Here is a 25,516-nt window from a genome sequence, read left to right as displayed (position 1 = left end):
GTGCATATGGTGCTGTTTATGTTGGATGTCTGCTGCAATCTGAAGAAAAATAAATTGCAAGTTTAGGATTTCTATTCTGCCGCGAGGATAAACCCTTAAAAACATTTGTAAGAAACATTAAACACCATCACTGGTCGCTTTTTGGAAAACCATTTTGATACAATGCTTAATTTTCAAACAACACAAAACACATTCGCGACTCAGCTGCAAACTCACCAAGCACTCGCATAGCAGTAATAATCGAGATCAATGTATTTCACTACACCATCGCAAGGGTCTCCAAATATATCGCTATCAGGGTTGAGAGTGCAAGATTGTTGCATATCACATGCTGCAGATATCTTGTCGAATGAACCAGAAGCCTCACACGTTATTTCTGGGTTGGCGCCGCATCTGCAAAAATATAAAAAAGGGTTTTTTAATTCGTTGAAAATGGAAATTGTGGTTGGTATGCGAAACATTGATGGACTCGAAACGAGTTGATCGTGGAATTTGACGTAATTTTCTCTCACATGAATTCCGGCCAGTCAGGTTCATTACTTTAAACTTTATGGTGGTTTGCCTGCTTGTATATGCGCCAAGTAAGTTATGAATTCAGATACGCCTTTCATGTTAAAATACCCGCGGACAAAATTGGGTCTGCTCTATTTAAAGGTAATAATTTTTTTGTAGCACCAGGTTAATTAGTTTTTTTTTCTAATACTGCAATGGGAAAAATTTCCACTGTTTTGAAACAGGAATTAGCTACTTTTAAAACTGCAGCCCAAGTCACTTACACACGAGAATTGGTTCGCCCGTAGTAAGCTCTATGCACTGAGATTACTTGACCATCGGGACAGGAGATTTCTTTCGTGCCTTTGCCTTCACAAGCAACTATCTTCTCTATTTTCTGCGTCGCTGTAAAGGTTAATACAAAACATTTTGTAACGAAATTGACCTTTCCTGGTCTGTTTTGTTGCCAATAGAAATCTTATGTTTTCCTTGTGGAAAAATGTAGAATTTATATACGTTGCGTGAAAACACCTTAAACATTTGCGTCACGAAAACAGTTACTGTTATACATTCTGCTCAGGATCTACAGACAGAGTTGTGCCGTTTCCATAGATCATAACATTGGTACTGGGTGCGCTGTAGCCTATAGTTTATAGTTTGATTGGTGGCAAACAATCTACTACTTACTGCATTCGTATTTCACGTCAATGTACTTTACTACTTCACTACAAGGATCTCCAAACACTTCGTTTTTAGCCTCAAGATTGCAGGTCGTCCACCCTTGGCAATTATCAGCAATAATGGATTGCGAATTAGCTGCAAAGCAGTTGTCGTTGCTGTTGTATCCGCACCTGCAACAATAAGAATTGACAGTTTATGTACAAATCAACATACAGCTCAAGATAGGGTTAGCAAATAATGTGTAATATTCTTTACAGCGCTGTTATAATTCTTAAGAGTTTTAACTCTTGTTTGTTTCTTAATATCCTGTCTTGCCACACCAAGAGTTCGAAACAGTGGCGCAATTACGCAATTCACTCAAAATATGCTTACAGTAAAGATGTGATATTGAGCATTCTGATAACTCACATCAAAATATCAGTTCTTCCATAATATGCGTGAATAATGTTGATGTACTCTCCAGAAGGACAAATGAGGGTATCGTTCCATTGATATGTGCAAACGAATATTTGTTGCATGCCGGGTATACTCTCCACTGTGAACAACGTTTGTTATATAGTCAAGTTGGTTTTCGGTAACTAACAATAATTGAATCCTTGTTATGAAAAAGTGTAACTTCACAATAATATGCTGTACCAATTCTGTGTTGTCACCAAACCATAGTATGAAGCTCGGCAGAGCAGCTACAATGTAATATCACATAGGGAAAATGCAATATAAGAGAATAAAAAATTATAAACATCTTTAAAAAATGTTTTTGTTGTAATTTCTTTTTTATGCTAAATATGCCTCAACGCCTCACTGAACGTTAGTTCGTATTACAAATTGAAACTTACCGCAATTGTAGGACATTTTAACGTACTTGACCACATCCGGGCACGGATCGCCAAAAATAGAGCTTTGGGCGCTGAGAACGCACCAGTTTTTTCCATGGCAGTTGTCTCTGATTATGGTTTCAGACGAACTCGCCTTACAATTTGTATTGGTGTCCTCACCACACCTGCGTTTTAAATCATTTAAATTTCCAAACGAATTTCTCGGTTAGTCCTGTCCTTCTTGTTTATTCGTCACAAGGTTCACCAAAAAAAAAGCATTTTTTTCTAGGCCTACTTGCTCTAAGACTAAACACAAAACCAAAAACATCTCTTTATTATACGATATTTATAAACTATTTGGCCCCCAAAATATAAAAGAACTTTCTAGTTATTTTGTTGGTTCTCGGTACTTTTACACATATATTTCACCACACACGTGTTTGCGTCGGTTCTTCCGTAGTAGGCGTCGATGACGTCAATATATTGCCCGGCCGGACATCTAACGGTGACGCCACTTCCGCCTTCACACGCTACCACGGACTTGGCGGGTTGGGGTTCCGGCTCTGGTTGTGGGAACGCAAGGATCGGCAAAATTGCAGAAGCTGTAAACAACAGAGGAATATTTGTAACGTAGTTTTTGTTCCAGATGGAAAATTCTTGATCAACTCATCAACAAGCAATGCTAAAGCCGCTGCCAGGGACTGCAAAAAGTTCATGTTTCAGTGCAAATTATTGAGATATTTGAACAAAAGCTTTGAAATTTGAATTTTTAATTATTAAACTCTTTATTACAATGTTAGACAATTAAACGTAAAATAATTTATGTTTGTTATCACTAGAACAAAGAAGCACGACACAATGTTCGCAATTCTGTCCAATTGTCCAGTGCTGTTCCATCACCATATGACTTTACCTATCCAGTGTTTTCGCCTTTATTTATACACAGCTTGGGATATTTTGGTCTACAATCAACAACAATTAACCGAGAATAAATTGTTGGATGGGTTTATTTTTGCCGTCGGCATTGAAGTTCGTCGGCGCTAAGTAACTTACGCGCAACAGAGGCATTATGGAGAAAGTGCTGCAGCGTTTAACCGCAAAATAAGCTGATGCGATATCTAGGATATAAAAATAAGATCGAATACGCTTCGAAAAAGTAGTATGGGATTTTTTCAGTTAAAAATTCCCGTGACTGGCCTTGTGGCAATGGCAAACAAATACAACGGTTAAATTACCACATATGTGCTGTGTGCGCTGGTCCCTTTTTGGTTTATATCAGTTTTATGTGCCCAGGACCGGCCGTGGCTAGCGGGCAATCCAGTCATACAGTAAGTCATGTTAAAAATTTTGTTTTTTTTACATTATTATGGCCTCAGCTTTAAGGTGGCAAAATGCTCTAGTCTAGTGGCTCCACCACGCCGATGGTATTTAAAATAGTTCTCTAGCTCCAACCCCCGAATGTTTTTTGAAATAGTCCTCTAGCTCCACCAACCGGATGTTATTCAAAATGGTCCTCTAGCTCCACCACCCGGATGCTATTTGAAATGGTCCTCTAGCTCCACCACCCGGATGTTATTCAAAATGGTCCTCTAGCTCCACCAACCGGATGTTATTCAAAATGGTCCTCTAGCTCCACCACCCGGATGCTATTTGAAACTATTTTAAGTAGCATCCGTATGGTGGAGCTAGAAGACTATTTTAAGTAGCATCCGTGTGGTGGAGCTAGAGGATTATTTTAAATAGCATGAGTGTGGTGGAGCTAGAGGACTATTTTAAATAGCATCCGTATGGTGGAGCTAGAGGACTATTTTAAATAGCATCCGTGTGGTGGAGCTAGAGGACCATTTTAAATGGCTTCCGTGTGGTGGAGCTAGAGGACCATTTTAAATAGCATCCGTGTGGTGGAGCTAGAGGACCATTTTAAATAGCATCCGTGTGGTGGAGCTAGAGGACCATTTTAAATAGCATCCGTGTGGTGGAGCTAGAGGACCATTTTAAATAGCATCCGTGTGGTGGAGCTAGAGGACCATTTTAAATAGCATCCGTGTGGTGGAGCTAGAGGACTATTTTAAATAGATCTACAGACAGAGTTGTGCCGTTTCCATAGATCATAACATTGGTACTGGGTGCGCTGTAGCCTATAGTTTATAGTTTGATTGGTGGCAAACAATCTACTACTTACTGCATTCGTATTTCACGTCAATGTACTTTACTACTTCACTACAAGGATCTCCAAACACTTCGTTTTTAGCCTCAAGATTGCAGGTCGTCCACCCTTGGCAATTATCAGCAATAATGGATTGCGAATTAGCTGCAAAGCAGTTGTCGTTGCTGTTGTATCCGCACCTGCAACAATAAGAATTGACAGTTTATGTACAAATCAACATACAGCTCAAGATAGGGTTAGCAAATAATGTGTAATATTCTTTACAGCGCTGTTATAATTCTTAAGAGTTTTAACTCTTGTTTGTTTCTTAATATCCTGTCTTGCCACACCAAGAGTTCGAAACAGTGGCGCAATTACGCAATTCACTCAAAATATGCTTACAGTAAAGATGTGATATTGAGCATTCTGATAACTCACATCAAAATATCAGTTCTTCCATAATATGCGTGAATAATGTTGATGTACTCTCCAGAAGGACAAATGAGGGTATCGTTCCATTGATATGTGCAAACGAATATTTGTTGCATGCCGGGTATACTCTCCACTGTGAACAACGTTTGTTATATAGTCAAGTTGGTTTTCGGTAACTAACAATAATTGAATCCTTGTTATGAAAAAGTGTAACTTCACAATAATATGCTGTACCAATTCTGTGTTGTCACCAAACCATAGTATGAAGCTCGGCAGAGCAGCTACAATGTAATATCACATAGGGAAAATGCAATATAAGAGAATAAAAAATTATAAACATCTTTAAAAAATGTTTTTGTTGTAATTTCTTTTTTATGCTAAATATGCCTCAACGCCTCACTGAACGTTAGTTCGTATTACAAATTGAAACTTACCGCAATTGTAGGACATTTTAACGTACTTGACCACATCCGGGCACGGATCGCCAAAAATAGAGCTTTGGGCGCTGAGAACGCACCAGTTTTTTCCATGGCAGTTGTCTCTGATTATGGTTTCAGACGAACTCGCCTTACAATTTGTATTGGTGTCCTCACCACACCTGCGTTTTAAATCATTTAAATTTCCAAACGAATTTCTCGGTTAGTCCTGTCCTTCTTGTTTATTCGTCACAAGGTTCACCAAAAAAAAAGCATTTTTTTCTAGGCCTACTTGCTCTAAGACTAAACACAAAACCAAAAACATCTCTTTATTATACGATATTTATAAACTATTTGGCCCCCAAAATATAAAAGAACTTTCTAGTTATTTTGTTGGTTCTCGGTACTTTTACACATATATTTCACCACACACGTGTTTGCGTCGGTTCTTCCGTAGTAGGCGTCGATGCCGTCAATATATTGCCCGGCCGGACATCTAACGGTGACGCCACTTCCGCCTTCACACGCTACCACGGACTTGGCGGGTTGGGGTTCCGGCTCTGGTTGTGGGAACGCAAGGATCGGCAAAATTGCAGAAGCTGTAAACAACAGAGGAATATTTGTAACGTAGTTTTTGTTCCAGATGGAAAATTCTTGATCAACTCATCAACAAGCAATGCTAAAGCCGCTGCCAGGGACTGCAAAAAGTTCATGTTTCAGTGCAAATTATTGAGATATTTGAACAAAAGCTTTGAAATTTGAATTTTTAATTATTAAACTCTTTATTACAATGTTAGACAATTAAACGTAAAATAATTTATGTTTGTTATCACTAGAACAAAGAAGCACGACACAATGTTCGCAATTCTGTCCAATTGTCCAGTGCTGTTCCATCACCATATGACTTTACCTATCCAGTGTTTTCGCCTTTATTTATACACAGCTTGGGATATTTTGGTCTACAATCAACAACAATTAACCGAGAATAAATTGTTGGATGGGTTTATTTTTGCCGTCGGCATTGAAGTTCGTCGGCGCTAAGTAACTTACGCGCAACAGAGGCATTATGGAGAAAGTGCTGCAGCGTTTAACCGCAAAATAAGCTGATGCGATATCTAGGATATAAAAATAAGATCGAATACGCTTCGAAAAAGTAGTATGGGATTTTTTCAGTTAAAAATTCCCGTGACTGGCCTTGAGGAAAAACCAACCGCTGCAGTCTTACTTTAGTAATTTGTGAAGCAAAGCATTGTTAAAATAGACCATTGAACTCGCTGCAACTGATGTTGTGGCAAGATAGGCATGAGATAAACCGCTTTCGAATGGAGTACACACATATATTTTTCACCGGCACATAGAGACACACCCCGCGGTCAACGTCGCTGCTACATTTGTAATCAGCCACAAGCGTGGTTTCCGCACTCACTAAATCTTGTAACTAATTTTAAATTTTGTCTTCAAGAGTGACTTTTAATTGCTCTCTTTTTGAGTACATAGAAAATGTTTTAGTGCGTATTTTTTGTCTGGAAAAATGTCCGGTTAATTTTGTCCACCTCAAAACAACACCATCGGTAATAAATATCTACAAACAATTTTCCTAAAGAGTACTCAGAAATCCTGAAAAAGGGTGTTTTATATATGCTCTTCTGGAAGACATTGTAGGCTCTGGTGGATGCCACATGACAGCCGGCTCATTGACATATAAACATATTTCATGACTTCCGTTTATTACATCTGGAGTAGCAAAAATGCCTACGTCCAAGATATTCACATATTACAAGCACGAGAACGATGCTCTGATAAACTTCCCCACTCCTCTGCAAGGGTCTCCGAACACAGAGTTAGTTGCAGTCATCAAACAGCTGTTTTTGTTGTTGCAACTTCTTTGGAGCTTCTGATAAGATCCACCTGCCTTGCATTTCGTGTTGTTGACGTTGCCCCTCTTGCACCTGAAGAACATTTAATGGTAGATATGGTGGAAGCAGTTTTTTCGTTTGGGTGGAAGAAATTTTGTTTGTTACAATCTCTTGAAGAGTTATGGCAGGCAAGATGCTTGATAATTTTTGTAAGTTTTTTTTTTGTTGTTAGACACAGAGACCATGTTGTAAAACAAACGATTTTAGGTTTTCAGTAAAATTCGCCAGCACAGATAAATTTAAATACTTTTTTATACAACCATGCAACACTATTTTGAGAATGAAAAAACTGCTGTGAATTCGGCTTGAAATCAGACAGAACGACCCATAGTAACCCGATTCCCTAATAATCAAAAGTGGACCCAAATAGCAAAAGTTACGTACGAGCAAGTGTTGTCCCTCCCGTAGAAACCCTCTGTCATAAGAATGTTCTTTCCCGATTGGCAACTGATTTTTACCGATTGACCCTCACACACCATTATGCTGTTCTGGCTCAGCACTGCAAAAAATAAGTAAGTTAGCCTACTAGCTGGTTTTAGTGCCAAGATAGTTTGAAGTATATGTACCTTGCACTGCTTTATTAACACATCACGAGCCCTGTGATTAATTAAATAAGTACTGCACAAACCGTACAAGCACGGATGTTATTTTCGCGGCCGAATATATGTCCAACACGCCCCGATAGCGTTGTGCAGCCATGTCAGTCTAGAGGGGTCATAATTAGCCAAGGGCCCCATGAGCACCATTTCTTGCTTCAAATCTACAGATTTTCTATCGTAAAGGCTGGATTCCGCCTCTGATTTTAAATGGTTTTCAACTATGGTTCATGCAAAAGCGTTATTTATTGTAGAGAAAATGAGTTGAGTTGTTGCCGAAACGTTTAAAATAAACAAATATATCTAATGTTTTCTGCAGTATCGCCCAGTCTTTTAGATCTTAGTAGTAGAGTTTTTTCACTAATGATACATTGTATTTACCTGCTGGTATTTGCCGCTTCTTGCAGTTGTATACCATGTATATATATTTCACAACTCCACGGCAAGGGTCGCCGAAGTATTTGTTTTCTGGTCTCAACACGCATGACTGCTTGCCCTGGCACCAGGATTTGATGATTCCAGTAGATTTTGCCGAACGGCAGTTGGTTCTCGAGTTGCGTCCGCATCTGTAGGCAAACTTTACATGCAGGCTCTTGTGTTGGTTGATGGCAACACAACAGGACATAAAAAGGACTTTAATTTAATTTTGTTCACGTTTAGTATATGTCAAGTGGTAAGTATTGTAATTCTTGACTCATTCTTGCACAATAATAAAGCGGAGTTGTAAAGGTGGTGCCGGCGGTCGAAAAAAAGATAAAAGCCTTGTCTTTTATACCATAACTACACCAAAATCAAAGAAAAACGGAAGAAATAGCCCGAGAGTAATCAGCATGACGTCCCCAGAAACTGTGCGAGAGAAGAAGAAAAAAAGAAAAAGTAGCGAGTCCAAATGCGATCAAAAGAAAAGGTTGCGGTGGCGGTCGAAAAAAAAAGAAAAAAAGATGTCTTTTTTACAATAACTAGTACCAAAAACAAAGACGAACCACGTGAATCACATCATGGCCAACCAGCTTCTGCGATATTCATTGCTGAATTCCAACACACTATAAACCAATAGGAATTCAAACTGTTCGTTTTAACTTACATCTTGCTGTTGGTTCTGCCATAGAAAGCGCTACGGACATTGATGTACATTCCAGCTGGGCAGGAGACGCTCTTGTGGACTTGGTGTTCGCAAGCAAGCAGTGTGTTGGCAGGAAGCACAGCTGGACATATTTATACAGGGTTAAACCGTGATTGGCAAATTCTCAGTGTTAATCCTTGATAAACCTTATCACAACCGTGACAGACACGTACGTTAGGTTTGGGAACATTGTATACATTTTGCATGGCTAGGAATAATTTCAACGTAAGACGGATTTAGTGTCGCCCCTTAATGAGTGAAAATGCGTCGCGAAAATACTTACACGGATATGGAAGTTTGTGGCATCTGTAATCAAATACGATATACTTTCTGACCCCACGGCAAGGGTCGCCGAAATACGTATTCTTAGGTTTTAAGACGCAAGATTGCTTTCCGTTGCACCAACTGTTCATGACTCCACCAGAAGTGTAAGAATAACAGTTTGTTCTGGAGTTTCGACCGCAACTGAAAAATCACAACAAGCTCAATGAAGATGCAGTGTCATGGGTGATAATAAAACAACCCAGTATGCCTTTCACCATCCGTATTTTGACATGGCCTCCAAACGTTTTATTTTTTATTATAACTAGGGTTTAACCGCAAATTATTTCAATTAGAAGCTTCGAAAGAAGAAGAGAGGCTTACATGTGTCTGGAGGTTCTGCCATAGAAACCACCTGTCATTTGTATGTAAGTCCCTTTCGGACATCTGACGGTTTGATAAGCGGAATGTTCGCAAACTATTCGCCTGTATGCTGAAACTGGAAGTAATTCAGCTCATATTAACGAATGAGATAAAAATGTACATCGTACGTCATACGTAACAAAGGCACTAACTCTTACCGGCAGAAACACACACGATGATCAGGCACAAAACGATTTGCCTGTAGTCCATCTTCTTGCAATGGTGCTGCCGGAGTATTCTCGAGATAAGTATTTAAAATTAAACACTCTGAAATTGTATCGAAACTTAAAAAAATACTTAATGTTCAAAATGTTCGTCGAAATACATCGTGTGACAGTACAGATGAGCCAGAACAATGCATTGCAAAAACCTATCTGCACAATAGGCGTTGATGTTTTAGCGCAAATACAACTATAGCATCCATTTTGTGCACGTTTTCTTCAGCCATCATTCCTTTGCGATTAAATAACTAAAACCACAAGTTGTGCAACATCATCACAATCGTTCAATGAAGCGTAAATGACTTCGTAGCTAGCGACTAAAATGACACAATATAAAGGTTTAGGTGGATGTGTTAACTTCCCAACACCAACGTATCGACATCCGAATAAACCGGATTTACGTTGCCAACGTGTTATTTTGGCGCAGTGGCCCTGGCAGACCTGATGGCAAGAACTGACTTAGCACCGGGGTTGATATCGGTTCGAGTAGTATCCGCTTTGACTCTAAATTCACCTCTATCAGAGACATAACGTTTTGAGTTCCATGTGGTGCAGTCTTTCTTCGCTTTTCGCGGGTTATGTTTTACATCTAAACATGTTGCAACCCAACATCTCCCTGTGCGACTGTCTACGAGCTTACGACAGACGTTGATTCTTCGTGAGGAAATCACCTATACACATGGGCGTTTAATTTAATAATCTTTTTTACCAAAACAAACCATTTATATGTTCAATTCTACGGCCATTTTCCTCGCAGAATGTTTTGCGCTAAACTTTGACGTTTGTGTGTTTTATTGTGCCTCATAATAAACTTTTTTGAGCGATGATGAAGCAATTTCATGTTCGAATTTTAATAGGCTACAGCACTGAGACCTATTATTGCAGTAGACATACATTTTCGTTAAAATCATGTGATAAACTCCAATGATCCAACATTGATATAAAACTAAGTCCCGAAAAATTTCACAACAATTTGCTTTATATATATTTTATTGCATTGGAAAAATCAAACGTGTTCGATTTCCGGATTTCCGCAAGAGATATACAACGCCCTGTCTAAGCGCAGTAACGGTAGCTTCCCTTGACGTACCTGATGCGGTAGCTGTAGCACACACTAAAAACAAAAGAGCTGGGTAAAACTGCTGGCTTTTATAAAAAAAATTTTTAATTGTTTTTCCTAAACGGTCGTATATTGAACCGTGTAATGCTATATTTTGACTGCCAGGAATTATGTAAAATTCTAATCATTCCGTTCTTGGCAGTTGGGTGCGGCAGTTATATACTTTAATTCAGCCAATATTACTGTACATGCCCATTTTATCTGCTGTACAACGCTTTTACCACACAACAACAACAGAATATGCATTTACGTGTATCTCTTGTAGTAGTATTGGTAGCAGGGTGCTGTGGGGTAACGGACTCTCCAGCTATAGTAGCTTCCCCAGCAGTACGTAGGCATGGAGAAACATCCCACGCGGCATCTGTAGCTGCAGGAGTAGTGGCGAACCAACTGCTCCAGAAGAGTGCTCCAGCAAGAGTCGAAATCACTGAGAACGTCGTCACAGTAATACATTAGGTCATAGGCGTAGTAGTACTTGACTGTTTTAGAGCATTTGGTGAGATCCTGGCCGCTGAAAGACTTGAGCATGTCGACGTAGGCATCGAAGTGGCAGTTTTTGGCCTGAAAATATTGAACATGATTTCCTTCCAGTCGCCGCATTATGACTGTCGTTGTCATTAAAAAACCTGCTTGAAAAGCCAATAATTTTAGAAGCAAAACTTAAGGTTTGCTTCCATGCACAGACAAAATAACTTTAATGCTATATCCGTTCGTGTAGTTGCGGGAAACACTACTCTCATAATTTTACGAATAACTTATGCTCAGAACACCGAAAATTATATATGTATGAAACACAAAAAGGTTTGTGCTTGAAAATAATAAATTAGCTTTTCGGATCTACGATACATACCTCGCCCATATGCTTCGCAAGAGCGGCTCTTTGTCTGTAACGGGTTTGCTCCAATTGCTTTCTGTACTCAAGGATTTTGTCATCGCGGGTGGCCAGACATTCGCTGTACTTGTCAGTGATGGACTTGATCATCTTTTCCGTCTTCTCCTTGTATTCGGCAATGCTCGCGTTGAACTCAGTGACGCATTTTACGAGTCGACGTCCGAGTTGAAGTTTGTATTCGAGAACTGCTTTCTCGCGTTTGTCCTTGAGTTCGTTTCTCAGTTGTTCGACAGCAGCCTTTTGTTGCCAAGTCAAGTTTTGACTGTTGTTCCTGTGATGTATGGTTGAGTGTTTGTTTATTGGGAAGTGTGTGGTTATTAGTTATCTATGCGCACCAAACGATTCGTTTCAATCAACGGGCGGAAAAAAATCCATTAAAACAATTTTTTGATGAAAACTGCCGGCATGTTCTTTTTTCTATTTGCATGCAGTAAAAACGTATTTGAGTACTGTTAACGTTTAAATCTTTTTAAGTTCCTATTGGTTATATATGGGAAAATTCCTTGAAAAACAAATTTAATTTGTGACGTTGTCTTTCTAAGTTGACGGATGCAATAAAAACGTATGTATTTGTGGAATTTGACTCACAAGCAGACGAAGTAGGCGATGCGATCCCGTACGACACATTCGTGTCTAAGCCTGATGATCTCGTTGTATTTTGCACAGTACTCAATGTGATATTGGATCCATTTGGTTTTCCAAACAACGAACTTCTGAACGATTGCTTTGATGTTGGCATCAAGTTTTTCTTCCAATTCCTCCTTGAGATCTTTAACGGGCTTGTGAAGTTTGCCTGTTAAAAAATTAACATCAGCATTTGAGTTTGCTGCAAAAGATTATACGCAAAAACTATCATCATCGAATAAACGTGTTTAATAATTTCGGAGAGTTTTTGTTGGTTATTTCCAGAGCTGAATCTAAATCTACTTAAAAAACTACCATGATTGTTCTTTTAAGACGTGTCCTCCAACTGTAAAAGTTTAGACCTTTTCACAGGTAGCAACGATCATCGCCAGTTGCTTTTGGAGCCCAACACAAGAAAAATTACCTAAAAATTACTTACCGAGATTACAAGTTTTCAAACACTTATAGGTGGGCTTATACCAACGATATTTGAATGGTCCAATGCAACGTGCTGTCTTCAGAGTTATTCTGTCGTAGCAAAACCATTGCCCAATAGATCGGCTGAGTATAAGAAAACAATATATATGATTGCTTGTTAGAAAGTAATGTAATTGTTTTAGGTTTCTACCAAGAGTTGTAAAAGATCGTTCTATAAAATCGTAGTGTGTTGGTGACAGTGCAGCGATATGAACATCTGTAGAAGGTCATCAATTTGGCCTTGTAGCTGTAAAGCTTGCTGGAATAGGCCATAAGTTTGTATTTCATAGAGTAGCACTCCTTCTCTTCAAACTCCTTGATAAGGTCGTTAATTTTGTAGATCATCCAGTTTTTGCCTGCACAAATATTCATGGGATGGGATGAAGATATGAAATTCAATAGAATTGTTGATTTGTTACCGTGGACGGATTCGAGAGATTTTCTGTACTGCTCGCTACGGCATTTCACGACCGAAACGAGATATTTCCAGTACGCATTCACGTATCCCGCAATCCTTTTGATCAGTTCCTGCTGGTACTCTGCAATCTTTTCCAATCTGTTTTCCAAGCACTTCACAGCTCTGTGTAGTTAATGTTTACGAGTGAAATGAAACAAAGAACACTCCGCTAATAAGACTAAACAAAATGACTTGTGGGACCAAGACAGAACCATTACTGCATTTAAACTAGAAACCGGGTTAAAATGTAATCGCTACCATGAACTAAATTGACCAAATGGCCCAAATCATTACAATATTGAAAAAGTTTTTGATGAAGGCAAGCACATGTGACCCACATTTTTAGTTCAAATTCGAGTAAAATTTCAAAAAAATTGTCAGAAATAACTCATTATTTCTTACTTATCCACAATTGTCTTGTGATAAAGTTTGATGGTGTAAATTTTTTCCTTCAATGCCTCGTTGTATTTCTGGATAACTTCAGCCCTTTTTTGATCCAACATGTCGTTGTATTCCTTGATCTTCTCATCTCTTTTATAACGAAGGTGTTGCTTTTCAGCTTCGGTGCAGGCGCATCTGATTATCGTAAGAATGGCAAACAGGTTATGGCGTTGAAAAAAGCAATTTTCTCAATAAAACTACTTTTCTGAATATGAATTGCAGTACCAAACCCTGATGAAGTCTCGCTAAATCTTATGCCAGAAGAGCAGTATATTTTAAAACTACTTTTGTCTATTATTTCTGTATGTGACAAACCTATGCAATTGTGTGATAAGTCAAAGGTATTTACTGGATTTTGTAAGCGTAATATCTGGACATGTAGTTCTTGAAGGTCATTTTGAATTCGGCGTGACATTCGTCAAGACGCTGGATCCACTTTGTTCTCTCAGCAACCATCTGAGCGACGATCTTGTAAAGACTCTCACTCAAACAATTTTCCAATTCCACTTTCAAATCATCGACAGAAGCCTCTGAAATACGTGTGTAAACCATGGTTTCATTTGTAGGAATCGCAATAGAATGGTCGACGCATAAATGCGTTTAATGTGGGTCAATATCGCAAAAACCTTCTCGATACGATAGTCCATATTAGTATTTAACTTATATATAAGTTTCTTTATATAGTGTAATATACTATATGTATACTGGCTATGTAGCATGCAAAAATTCATGTATAGCTTATCAGCTTGACTTATCTTGCGCCGACATTTGTTTAGCAGCAAAACATCTCCTATCTTACCTTTCCATCCTGGTTGACCGCATCTGTCGTTGGGATAGTACTTGAAGATTGGAGCGTAATAGTTGTATGAACACCAGGCGTCCCTGAAATAGATGCGATAGTGGTAGAAGGTGGTCGGTGGACTGATGCAGAGGTTGTTCTTGTAGAAGTGGGAGTAAGAGTAGGTGCAATATGCTGCGTTGGTGGCCTGCAATAAAATAGAATTCGGTTAAAAAATTACTCGAAATGTTACCTGGTACAAGACAGATAGCGAGACTTACGGCAATGCACGCCAGAAGGACAATCAACAGTTTCATCTTTGTTTCTCTCCAACGAATTTCTTCCTTGGCGATTCGAAACCTGAATAATTTTCCAGTCGAGGCGAAGCTGCATTTATAGAAATTCGCGCGGTAATTAATGGCCTCTTGAATCATCTTGTACCAACAATTTACATCAGTATCACATTGCAACTGTTTTCTTGTAACAGTGGAGAAGTGGATTGCTAAACGTCCCGTTGTCCTTTTCACCTTTGCCAATGATTTTAGTTTTCATAAAGTGTTGAACTATGGAAACAAAACTTAATTGACAACCATTTATCTTCTATGTATTTCGGAATACCGTGCATTGTGCAATAAATTGAACATTTCTTATTGTTAGAATAACGTTGACATACGCACGTTATGAATATGTTTTTTAATTGCTGACAATATTGTTGTTCCAGAAGCAAGTACCACTATGTCAGCTGTTACTGCGTTTTCTGTGACAAAAAATCTTCCACCGTGGCTTGCGAAAATTAAGTTAAGATGCATCTGTCGAGCCAATAATTGAAAAGAATTAAAATCACTAAAAAATGATGTTGTATGAATTTTAAATACATAAAAGTCGCCACGACAAGTTGCTTGAAGTGAGGATGACGCACACGTTCTTGTGGCAACGATAATCATAACGAACTGTATGCCATGGTTTTTCAGTTTTCTGTTTAAGGTCAAAATGTCATGAAGACAACTTTGTTGGGACAAGCCTAACGCGACATGCACTTAACAATGCAATTATGTAAAGCGCAGTATTAACAACTTATCCTGAAGTACATGTTTTCCGACGAGAATGAATATTGCACCATCTCATTCTATTGACCTCTTGTCCTCTAGTGGGGGTCGTGACCTATCCCGGTAGCTTGGTATGGTGCATTTTCTTTATCTGTGTAAATTTAAACTTAATTTTTTTTTGTTATGTCTAGGAAGGATATTGCTTCAATCACACGATCCAGCAATCAAGCACGTTGTCGTACTTGAGTAGGGTCACGTACAACGCAACACATTCTTTGCAAAAACTTACATAAATAGAAACTCCGTTTTCTGTTGCAACGAAATAACTTTAGCACGTAAGGAAAAAAATATTGGCATATAGTAATTTTGAATTAATTCTTGGAGATTGTTCATTACATCGAGTTTTGTTTTAATATTTGATTTTCAATGTGTGTGAGATTTTTATTCGTACGTGATTTTGTGTGGAACATAATGCAAGATTGCCAATTTATTTTACCCCAAAATAAAAACAGACACAGTTTTTTTACGGTCCAATAATTTTCAAAATTTTGGTACCATTACCAGGTTTTTGTCATGTTATTTTATTTTTACACTAATTGTTCGGGCAAAAAAGAAACATTTTTGGTCCAGTAGAAAATGTAATAGACATTTAGGAAATGAACGGTGCAGCATTTAACTTGGTTATTAAGTTAAATTTGCAATTTCAAAATTATCGTACTTTAAGTGGTGCCGTTTATTTCAAGTGTATTTCCCAACAAACTTGTCATTCTGTGCAAAAAGTGTGGGTGATAATTCTTCCAAGTGTACGCATAGATTTCAAATAAAAACTGACTTTAACTTCGTAAAATATCTGTAGTAACCTCAATTGCAAACTTGTGTATTTAAAATATGGAGTTTTCAATTGGATTTGAGGGAGATGGATTTGTCTTGCTTGCTGCAGATACAGCAGCATCTCACAGTATCGTCATGTTCAAACAAGGTACAGTCTCAATACTTGATTGGTAAAAAAAATATATTGATTGCACAAAATTGGTCGCACCAATGTCCTTCTTTGTTGTGCATCGATGATTTATTAGAATCTATTATACTTGTGCTGTGCATAATTATAATAACTTCAATCCAAATGCAAGTGACAGTGTTATGCTTAACGTACAGTTTTATTGACAACTTATAGACCAGGACAAAATGGTTTCACTTGGTAGCAACACAGTGATGTCTGTTTGTGGAGAGCCGGGAGATGCTGGCCAATTCTCCGAGTATGTCCAGAAAAACTTGCAGTTGTACAAAATGAGAAATGGATACGAGGTGTCAACGCACGGAATGGCTCATTTTACCAGGAAAATCTTGGCAGAAGCATTGCGTAAAGGGGTGAGAATTGAATGTCAATATATACATGTATTTTCATTGCTTTATATAGGTGTAAAAACGACAAATGACTTCGGATTTTTTCTCACACAATTTATTGAAAAAATCACCTACCAAGTCTTTGTTGTCCATAAGACTGTTTGGCTATTCTGATACTTATTCAAAAAGTTCTGTTCTTAATAGCTGGATATTTGACCATTGCATTTTTATTTAGCCCTATTTTGTTCATCTTCTCATTGGTGGTTACGACCCTGAGGATGGGTGCAGTCTGTTTTTTCTTGATTATCTTGCTTCGAGTATGCAAGTTCCATTTGCAGCACATGGATATGGTTCATACTTTGTATTATCCTTGCTTGACCGCTGGCACAGGGCTAACTTGACCAAAGAAGAAGCTGTGGAACTCTTAAAGCGTTGTATGGCTGAGGTATTTAAATATTTTAGAATATATATATACTTGAGTTAAAAATCTCAAATTTTTTCAACCCATTACAATGGTATTTGCAATAAGGTTTGTACACTAACTATATCAGCTTTGTACAAAATTAACAGAACTTTTGCTTGTTTATTTCAGTTGAAGAGAAGGTTCATAGTTACGCTGCCTGCTGTTACCATAAGAATAGTTGATAAAGATGGTATCCACACTTTACCATTGTTAAAGGAAGAAGATTACAAAACAAATTAAATAAATTGGCTCTGTTACATTTGGAATCTAGCGGTGCATTGAAATGTGGCCTATCCTGCTGCTCTGTCAAGTTATGTGTGTTTTAGAAAGTTCCAAAAAATGGATAAGCGTGGCTAAAAATGCTTTTTGCAAATAAACTTTTGTTAGTACTACATTTTTAGCGTTTTGTCTTGCTGTGCATGACTCTGAACCGTTGTTGTGTATGAGAGAACATGAATGCTCATTTGCGATGGACAACCCTTTAAAATCAGAAATCCAAACACCTTCAAATTTTATGCCTTTTTCGTTATTTCTGCTGCTGAAAAAACAGGTTAGAATGTTTTTTTCTGGCATATCAGTAGGCGAAATAACAATTTTTTTTGAGCGTTTATATGGTGAAAAAATTCTTTGCTTCAATGAAATCTGCTTTCTTAGAACTGTAATATCCTGTTTCTCCAGCCTCATTTGCCCTTGACTCTAGGGGTTTAACTTGCAAACTCTGGGAAAACCTGGCTTCAGTCTTTGTTCTCTCACTTTTTTCTCTTTCCCTTTTTCTTCACTTTCTCTCCTGTCAGTGACAAACTGACGTAAGAAATTTTGCATAATTATAAGCAAAGTTTACAGGACACCTCGGTTGCAACTACACAACATCACAGTTTTTTTTTGACAGAAGCTACATAACGATTTGGCACAGGTAGCAACCACACATTGCGAAGATAACCCCCCAAAAATAAGCTAAGCGTTGATTGGGAATGACAAGTGAAAATGATTTGAAAATCAACTAAAAATAAGGACTCTTTTTCAACATTGCAAAAAGCGGTAAAAAAGTCATTTGCCTTTTCCCTTCTTTCCTTTTGCTGAACCCTTTTTCCCTTTCTTCCCCTTTCCTTTTTTTGATTTTGTTCCGGTGTCGAAGGGTCCGAGACCCGCACGTACCATGACTCCTCTCCACCACGCTTGGATCTATTCAAAAACAGATGTTTAAAAACAGTGGGGAATCCAGGAGGGATGATCGCCACCCTCCTAGAAAAACTCTGTCGTTGCAGACTGAAGGCTTGTCTTATTAATTGTCATTCACCACTGACGCATGCATTGGTTAGGCTACCCTTCTAGTGACAAAAATCGCCAATAATGCGTTTCAATGCGTTTTTAATAATCAGTTTTAAAAAATTTACAAAACTTGTGTCAAAACGTTTGTATTGAAGATATATAAAACCGTCAGTTATGTTCCTGTGTCAAAACGGTTTTAATTTTTTAAAACCTGTTTCGCTTCGAATAGCATTTTCAGTTCTGATTCAAACAGTAGTAAATGGTTGAGATGATACTTTCAAGTGAAACTGACGGGTTTTTCGTGAAATGATTACAGCAGGTTTCAAGTGGCCCCTGCAAACCTGCAACTTACCCTGGTAGCATACATGCGAAGTTTCTTCTGGTGTTCAATGTACTTCAAAATACCGGCTAATCCTTCCTCGCAAATTTCCTGTGGAGGGTGTTTAAGTCGGTTGCCGGAAACGTTTAATTCCTTCAACGATTTCATCTTATCCACGTCGTCCGCCAGTTTGTCCAAAGTATTGTTTTGCAAACGTAGTGAAACAAGCCCTACGAGAGATACACAAACCAACCTTTAAACACACTGGGTTAATCTTTACGACAGAGATTAGTAATTGTTTCCTATGTATTGGAATATCTGGGGATTACTTTGAAACTCTTTTGCTCCCAAGTATCGGATATTCTCTAAACTTTATGTGGCGTATGCAAGAACATTTATTCCAGAAACGACAATATTTAATGCGTTGTATTTGTTACTAAAGGTACCAGCCAGACATATAGTTAATTAAAATATAGCATCTATGGTGAAAAAACTAGCTGTCGTTAGTCATAGAAATTCTATCCGTTTTATGAAAACATATTTCGTTTCCCTTTTCAAACTACGCGTAACACGTGTTCGACTTACACGTCATCTCGTACAGTGTAGGAGGGAGGGTTGACAGGCGATTAGCAGAAACGTCAAGTATTTGCAACTTGGTCAAGTGTCGCAACGTATGTGGAAGACTGATCAACTGGTTGTTATCGAAGTACAGCTCCTTTAAGTTGACCAAATACCGAATCTGTGTGAATCAACATTTGTAATACAAACTTTGGTGTTAAGAGAAAATGTCAAAAGAATGACTGTAGAATCAGCCTGTGCAGGTCGGTGACCGGCGGATCTGTATTTACGAATCAATATATTATCTTCCTCTCCAAAAGGAGTAAAGGACGATCAGTGCCAGTGTATGATCTCTATTTTTTAACAGAAATATTAATTTCGCCTATTGGCATCCTCAGTTTCTGTCTTATTCAAATATAATCTGGTGTTACTTTCGTTTGAAGTTATTTATGTTGGCTTCCTATAAAAATGCTGCCATTGAGATGTGGCTTCTTTTCGACATCTGCCTGTTGGCTCCTCCTTTGTGATTTTTTCTTCAGATTAGAATTGTTTTTACCTGTTCGGGGAGCTTGGTAAAAGGTCTTCCTCCGTCTTGTCCAAGGTACAGGCGTTCCAGACAGGGAAGGCCACATAGCGGAGTCGGGAATTCCGTGAACTGCAAAACACGTATGTTTTCAGCAAAAAGAAAGGCGGTTTTCGAAAGCCCCAACATATTTTGAAATGGCCTCCCAGAAGTCACTCTAGGTTTACTACTTAACATATGACACACCATTAAAATAAACTTCTTCTTTTTCTATTATTTGCAGAAGATCACTTTCAAATATTTGCACTGTTTTTTGCCACTCTACCTGATTTCCAGATGCGCTCAAAGTTTTTAACGCTCTGAGGTTGCCGAATGGAAGGGGAATAGAACGAAGGCGGTTATCATCCAGGGCTAACATTTCAAGGTCAGTTAAACCACAGATGTTCAAAGGAAGCTCGGACAACCTAAGAGTTTAGTAGTATAGAGAAAGCCGGTCAAACGTTTTGGACAATTTTCCAAGCTTTAATCTAATTTATAAGATTCCAAAAAACCATGAGGTCTTGGATTTGTTAAACTCACAAGAGTATGGTAGCATATAAACACATAATGGTGCCGCTTTTTCGTGATATCCTAATCTCAACACTACGTATCGCATACCTATTGCCACTGGCGTCCAAGAACCGTAGATGCTTTAACCGTGATATCCTTTTCGGCAGCCTGCTTAGCGAGTTGTTTCGCACTTGTAACACGCGCAAGCTTTCCAGCCTATAGAAGCGGTAAGGCAACGAAGTAAGGTAGTTGTCATTTGCACCGAACTGACGGAGCTGTTTGAGCCACTGTATCGAGTCCGGAAGGAAGGTCAGATTGTTTGAGGAGACGTTGAGGATCTCCAGGCGATCCAGGAGGAACATGGCATCGGGAAGCTGCTCGAGGCAGTTGCGCGCCAAATGCAAGTGTCGGAGTTGGGAAATCCCCGCGATTTGTTCCGGGATGCGGTAGAGATGATTTCCTTCGAGGTCCAGAATCTAAAGCAATTCACTGTCATTGTGAAAGAGCGGTTTTCTAGTTCAGTTTCTCACGCGCGTAAGAAAAGTTTCAATCAGCGATTCTCATTTTTATGGTCACGTGACTTCGTTTACGTGGCATATTTTTCATTCTTGTGATGATTGCAATATCTTTTTATATGTTTAAACTTTCATTTTCTAGCCATGTTTTGAATGACATGAAAACATGTAAACATACTATTGATGCTTGTAAATGCGTGTCCGAAAAAGTTCGTTATTTCATTACGTAGTGACGTCACGTTCCACTTATGTATACTCACTTGCAACTGAGGCAGAGAGCATAAACATTGAGGAAATTCGACAAAGCGGTTATTCTCCAAATAGACTTCTTCCAGGCGCCGAAATCTATCCATTTCGGGCGGGAGAGCCTTCAGCTGATTATTGGACAGGCCCAAAAGCCTAAGGTGAGGCATTGTTCGACAAAAATCGCCTGAGAAGTGTTTTAATCCGCAACCGTAGAGTCGCATGTCGGTGAGATAAACCAACCGCACGAGGTCGCTGACGGGAAGTTGTCTTCCTATAGGATTGTCGCTAAGGTCAATCGAACGTAATGTGATTAACCGCTTGATGGCATTGTTGAGCTCTGTCAGGTGGTTGGAGTTGAGGTAGAGAATTCTGTGAGCGTTGATAAAGCTTTTAAGCACATTTACATCTTAAATGTTGGAGTGCCGAAAAAACCAAGGGTGAAAGGCAACAGATTTCGGAAAAACACAGGTAAACCAATGTCCTCCTGCTGTGCAGCTAATTAATTTTGTTTTAGGAGCAGTGACGGCTTAAACGTAGAAAGTAAGATAAAAATAAACACGAGATCAGTGGTGACGTGAAAGTAAAGTCCAAAAGTACATCGATAAACAACATGCTCTCTATATCATGCAATATTCTTGTTGATGATTCAATCTGACAAAATCCAAGAAGAGTAGTTCACTATTAAATAGAAATACACACATTTTTTGCACTAAGTTCTGTTGACTCTGATTCTAACCTGAGATTTCTGAGACTTCCTATTGTGTCGGGAAGAGACGAGAGGTTGTTCTTCTCGAGATGGAGTTCCTCCACTTCAAAGAAGTCAAATAACTCCTCCGGGATCTCATCAAGATTCTTCGATCCCAAGTCGATAAACCTGTCACGTGACAAGTCCTTGACAATTACATTGGCTTGTAGTCGTTTGGAAAAGTTGGACGGTAAAAATGTCCAATTTGTGGATTACTTTCAAATAATTTTGTCATTAAAACACTCCTAGTGGTTTTGTACTTTGTGTAATCTGTTTTCACTTCATTAATCTACATCAGTGTTTCCCAACCGGTGGAACGCGACGGCATTCCAGGTGGTACGCGAGCACCTTTCCGTAATTTGCGGATATAGTTCGAATTTATAAAATCGCAAGTGATCTCAAAATGTTTGGTACTTCATCCACTAGGTTACTTTGTAGCACTCAACTAGGTGGTACGCGTCGAAATTGTTTTAACTTCAAGTGGGACGCAAAATTTCAAATGTTACAAAACTTTGTTTACTTCTTTCTTGGTCGGGTGATCTTTTCGGCTGTCGGCAAGCCTTCAGACTTCTCCGGTAGTTCCAATATTTCTTTCAGCAACTTCAGCTTGACGATTTGCGTGGGCTGACAGTTCTGGTTCGTCCCATGTATTGGCGATGTGCCGTATGTATTAGAAGGGCCAGGAGCCTTATCAAAACACATAGTTTGTGATAGCGGCGCAATAGCGTGGGTAATGCTTTTTATAAATGAGGTTGGATGGATCGGGACACAAAAAGCAGTGACAGGACACTTTACGTTTTAAATTAATACAATGTTTTTCTTAACGCAGCAGTAAAAGTAGCTGATCTAGCTAGGCTGCAATGTCCGGACTGCAAAGCCTGTAAACCTAATGATGTTTTAAATATTAAGAATTAAGCACATTGTTTCGGACACATTTCAATTTAGCGTGTGACTTTAAACATACTAGGTTTTGTGTAAGCTGCAGACAGATGGCCACTGTTTCGACCTAAAAGGTCTCATCTGTGCAGCTGGTGTGACTATCAGACGACTTTGCTGACCAAGCGGCCAAGCAAAGACTTCCACTTTGTGGCGACTACTGGGTTTTGCTCTAAATATCACAATTGCAACACAATTTTTTTACCTTCAAGTCACTTGGCGAGTCAGAAATTTTCTCTGAATTTTGTTCGCTAAGTCTGTTGTCTGGGGTGTCGACCGTCTCATTGTTATTACTCGTGGTTGAAAGAGGTTTGTCCACGACATCGCTTTTAGTGGATATTTCCCCATTTTCTTCCGTCAACCTTCAAAGTAACAGGAGAGTTTTTTAGTGATTTCTGGATGAGTTTCCCTTCGACGAAACTCGCGAAAGCTCACATTCCAAAATAAATCAGTCTTTTTCTGTTGCCAACACCAGAAAAAATATAGTGCAGTGTCATGTGATCGACACGGCTCAATGAATAAATGTGACTATATTTGTTATTGGGTAAAACTTTTAGCAGTAAAACTATAAATATATTTTTGCCTTTCGTTACTCTACGTAGACCTACAACTATCGCGCAAACCGTGCTAAAGTGAAGTCAGTCAATTACTTTTTCTGCTGATACGATTCCCATGTCTTCCCCTCGCCCTGATCCTCAAAGCGAACTCTTCTTTGCTCCAAAACCGCACTCTTAACTCTCTTCCACCGGGACCCCTTTTCTTCGGTCATTGGCCTATTCCTGGCTGTCGCGAACTCCTAAATGGGCCCAAAACTGTTGGCGAGGCCCAACGCCTCACAAATATATGCTTCTACTCCAGCGCCATACTTATTTTGATCACAATATTTGTCGTTTTAACACATCTTCCACATGTATGAAACCACTTATTACATCACTGGGCACCTTTGTGACGAACTAAATACACTTTGTTGAATTCTGAGCAGTGCATTTTCAGTGTTCGCTGTAACTTCCAAGGTCGAAATGCGCTACGCCTGTTTAAGAGACTCTGTAGCGATTTGCCCTTTTGGGTCCGTTATTGTCGCGGTTTAAACCTTCCGGCCCTCGCTCGCCGGGCACAATTGGTAACGATACACAAACTGGCGCTCAGCGTCTTTTTCTGTGTCAGGCGCCTGTTGACATACGTGGCACTGAGCATTGTTTGGCCACAGCCTCTGCTAACAGTGGAATGCTTTTGACTCGACGACAAACGTCCCTGTACTGGTGGAGGCAAATCATAACTCATTTCTGGCTGACGCTGTGCGAACGCACCGACTTGCCTAACAACGCACAACAAATCGCTTGGCAACTAGCGGCCTTTCTGTGTTGACTATTTGTTTGTGTTTGTAAGTGGAAAGTCAACACTACAATGTGCGCGCTCAAATACGTCAGCAAATAGCTTGTGCGGTGCAGTAGCGTTGTAATAACTGCTGTTGGCGCTGCCCTGGTAATATTGCTACGATTTAATATATTTTTGTGACTACATTGTATCATGTACATCCTCATTTATGTGCATGTTTTTGTCTGCTAACCTGCAACTCATGTATTCAGGTTTTTTCCCTCTAATCTGCCAAATGGGGAAAATAATATAAAGTACTATAAAGCCTGGATCCACAGACAGGTCAGTATAACGGCTTGTTTTAGTTTCAATTAGCGAAGAAGACAAGTGAATGGATTCGCTTCAGATTGGGGATTATGGGCAAAAAATATACTCAAAATCAACACAGTCAAAATGCAAGTGCATTTGTTTGCATTTTGACAGCAGAGTGCTGAGCGCATTTTGACAACTAATAATAAAGATCTACATTGCGTTGGTGCAAAAATATATGCAAAATTGTTCAAAAATTTGAACGTTTAACACAACGTCAATGGAAAACATGCAGTATCGGCGCCGTACATCGCTCAAACGGCGGTTACGGTTATCAAAGGCATTTTAACCTCATACAGCTAAATATTTTTTTTAGCAGCCTTAAATGTATACCAATAGACGATTGATGACAACAACACCAAATACATTCCCTTTGTTTGTTGTGCATTATATATACAGCTATAATTTTTGGACAAAATAGCTTTGTCTGAACGTGTTTCGGCTTAACAACAAACAAGTACCCATTACCTTATTGTTTCCACCATTGTGTGGTCCAGATGTTCGTGTCTCCAATTTCAAAGTAGTCTCATTTTAATTGATGTTCGAGCTTTGAAAGCCCCGTCCTTTCATTTATTGCTTTTTGGAGTAAACAACCAAATATGACACTAAAACATTCCTTGAATACAAAGTAGTAGAAATTATACCACCTTTTTTAAATATACGCTGTGAACAACACCTCAGACATTGGAATGATGATGTTGCAATATATTTGAACAGTAATATTTTTTACAAACAGCAAACAACAGCAATTTTAAAAAATAGTCTATTGTCCGACACAACTTCTCACTTTAATCGTTTTTGCACCAACATGTAAATATTTTAAAAACACTGTCCCTGAGGCTTTGTACAAATATTATCACAAGAACCAGACTCCTGAACAAACTAATTCGTCGCGCTACGTTCAGTAACAAATGATGACGTCATGGTAGAATAGTTACCCCCAGCTATGGTCGTTTGTAGCAAATGAAATGGCCGCCTTGTTACGGTGATATGTATATTGATCATTTGA

General features: G+C 38.9%; 5 protein-coding genes across 6 annotated transcripts; 1 reads left to right on the top strand and 4 right to left on the bottom strand.

Moving 5' to 3' along the window:
- Positions 1–212: 212 nt before the first annotated feature.
- On the bottom strand, positions 213–3,056 carry LOC145908924 (L-rhamnose-binding lectin CSL3-like). Its single transcript, XM_082996244.1, has 7 exons — positions 2,972–3,056; positions 2,425–2,590; positions 2,010–2,173; positions 1,582–1,708; positions 1,180–1,343; positions 777–897; positions 213–393 (listed from the first exon to the last, which is right to left on the bottom strand). The coding sequence occupies exons 1-7, from the start codon at positions 3,054–3,056 to the stop codon at positions 213–215; spliced, it is 1,008 nt and encodes a 335-aa protein (XP_082852370.1).
- A 1,106-nt stretch (positions 3,057–4,162) lies between these two features.
- Positions 4,163–9,570, bottom strand: LOC145908922 (uncharacterized). Its single transcript, XM_082996242.1, has 12 exons — positions 9,454–9,570; positions 9,263–9,377; positions 8,901–9,082; positions 8,579–8,699; positions 7,876–8,060; positions 7,283–7,397; positions 6,761–6,931; positions 5,963–6,060; positions 5,416–5,581; positions 5,001–5,164; positions 4,573–4,699; positions 4,163–4,334 (listed from the first exon to the last, which is right to left on the bottom strand). Exons 1-12 carry the CDS (start codon positions 9,509–9,511, stop codon positions 4,163–4,165), a joined length of 1,674 nt encoding a protein of 557 aa, XP_082852368.1. The 5' UTR covers positions 9,512–9,570.
- A 1,008-nt stretch (positions 9,571–10,578) lies between these two features.
- LOC145908921 (uncharacterized) lies at positions 10,579–14,628 on the bottom strand. The gene is made up of 11 exons (XM_082996241.1): positions 14,577–14,628; positions 14,333–14,506; positions 13,883–14,063; positions 13,495–13,668; positions 13,055–13,215; positions 12,787–12,991; positions 12,598–12,719; positions 12,123–12,327; positions 11,493–11,805; positions 10,893–11,203; positions 10,579–10,636 (listed from the first exon to the last, which is right to left on the bottom strand). Exons 1-11 carry the CDS (start codon positions 14,626–14,628, stop codon positions 10,579–10,581), a joined length of 1,956 nt encoding a protein of 651 aa, XP_082852367.1.
- Positions 14,629–16,120: 1,492 nt separating this feature from the next.
- Positions 16,121–17,558, top strand: LOC145909252 (proteasome subunit beta type-2-like). The gene is made up of 4 exons (XM_082996593.1): positions 16,121–16,336; positions 16,532–16,725; positions 16,937–17,146; positions 17,294–17,558. Exons 1-4 carry the CDS (start codon positions 16,246–16,248, stop codon positions 17,402–17,404), a joined length of 606 nt encoding a protein of 201 aa, XP_082852719.1. The 5' UTR covers positions 16,121–16,245; the 3' UTR covers positions 17,405–17,558.
- A 451-nt stretch (positions 17,559–18,009) lies between these two features.
- LOC145909250 (uncharacterized) lies at positions 18,010–25,118 on the bottom strand. Of its 2 annotated transcripts, none has more exons than XM_082996591.1 (11): positions 24,976–25,118; positions 23,030–23,186; positions 22,409–22,575; positions 21,880–22,017; positions 21,158–21,512; positions 20,491–20,858; positions 20,159–20,297; positions 19,867–19,965; positions 19,338–19,491; positions 18,786–18,982; positions 18,010–18,346 (listed from the first exon to the last, which is right to left on the bottom strand). In XM_082996591.1, the coding sequence occupies exons 1-11, from the start codon at positions 24,990–24,992 to the stop codon at positions 18,212–18,214; spliced, it is 1,926 nt and encodes a 641-aa protein (XP_082852717.1). In that variant the 5' UTR covers positions 24,993–25,118; the 3' UTR covers positions 18,010–18,211. The 2 variants fall into 2 exon arrangements, with proteins under 2 accessions (XP_082852717.1, XP_082852716.1); XM_082996590.1 differs by lacking the exon at positions 24,976–25,118 and adding an exon at positions 23,475–23,609.
- Between the last annotated feature and the right edge of the window lie 398 nt (positions 25,119–25,516).

This window comes from Ascidia mentula, chromosome 7 (assembly GCF_947561715.1).
Source record: "Ascidia mentula chromosome 7, kaAscMent1.1, whole genome shotgun sequence".
NCBI classification, from domain to species: Eukaryota; Metazoa; Chordata; class Ascidiacea; order Phlebobranchia; family Ascidiidae; genus Ascidia; species Ascidia mentula.
Note: the sequence above shows the minus strand (reverse complement) of the source record. Positions and strands in the feature narration are given on the sequence as shown.

Coding starts and splice junctions, on each gene's coding strand:
- LOC145908921 (XM_082996241.1), bottom strand. CDS start 14,628: ATGAAACTGTTGATTGTCCTTCTGGCGTGCATTGCCGTAAGTCTCGCT. Junction 14,507..14,576: donor TGCCGTAAGTCTCGCTATCT/GTCTTGTACCAG, acceptor CCACCAACGCAG/CATATTGCACCTACTCTTAC. Junction 12,328..12,597: donor TTTGAAAACTTGTAATCTCG/GTAAGTAATTTT, acceptor ATTTTTTAACAG/GCAAACTTCACAAGCCCGTT.
- LOC145908924 (XM_082996244.1), bottom strand. CDS start 3,056: ATGCCTCTGTTGCGCGTAAGTTACTTAGCGCCGACGAACTTCAATGCC. Junction 2,174..2,424: donor GGAAGAACCGACGCAAACAC/GTGTGTGGTGAA, acceptor TTTAAAACGCAG/GTGTGGTGAGGACACCAATA. Junction 394..776: donor GGGCGAACCAATTCTCGTGT/GTAAGTGACTTG, acceptor ATATTTTTGCAG/ATGCGGCGCCAACCCAGAAA.
- LOC145908922 (XM_082996242.1), bottom strand. CDS start 9,511: ATGGACTACAGGCAAATCGTTTTGTGCCTGATCATCGTGTGTGTTTCT. Junction 9,083..9,262: donor GGCAGAACCTCCAGACACAT/GTAAGCCTCTCT, acceptor GTGATTTTTCAG/TTGCGGTCGAAACTCCAGAA. Junction 8,061..8,578: donor GGCAGAACCAACAGCAAGAT/GTAAGTTAAAAC, acceptor GTTTGCCTACAG/ATGCGGACGCAACTCGAGAA.
- LOC145909250 (XM_082996590.1), bottom strand. CDS start 23,593: ATGACCGAAGAAAAGGGGTCCCGGTGGAAGAGAGTTAAGAGTGCGGTT. Junction 20,859..21,157: donor GCTCTCTGCCTCAGTTGCAA/GTGAGTATACAT, acceptor GAATTGCTTTAG/ATTCTGGACCTCGAAGGAAA. Junction 18,983..19,337: donor TACACTGTACGAGATGACGT/GTAAGTCGAACA, acceptor TATCTCTCGTAG/GGCTTGTTTCACTACGTTTG.
- LOC145909252 (XM_082996593.1), top strand. CDS start 16,246: ATGGAGTTTTCAATTGGATTTGAGGGAGATGGATTTGTCTTGCTTGCT. Junction 16,726..16,936: donor CAGAAGCATTGCGTAAAGGG/GTGAGAATTGAA, acceptor ATTTTTATTTAG/CCCTATTTTGTTCATCTTCT. Junction 17,147..17,293: donor TAAAGCGTTGTATGGCTGAG/GTATTTAAATAT, acceptor TGTTTATTTCAG/TTGAAGAGAAGGTTCATAGT.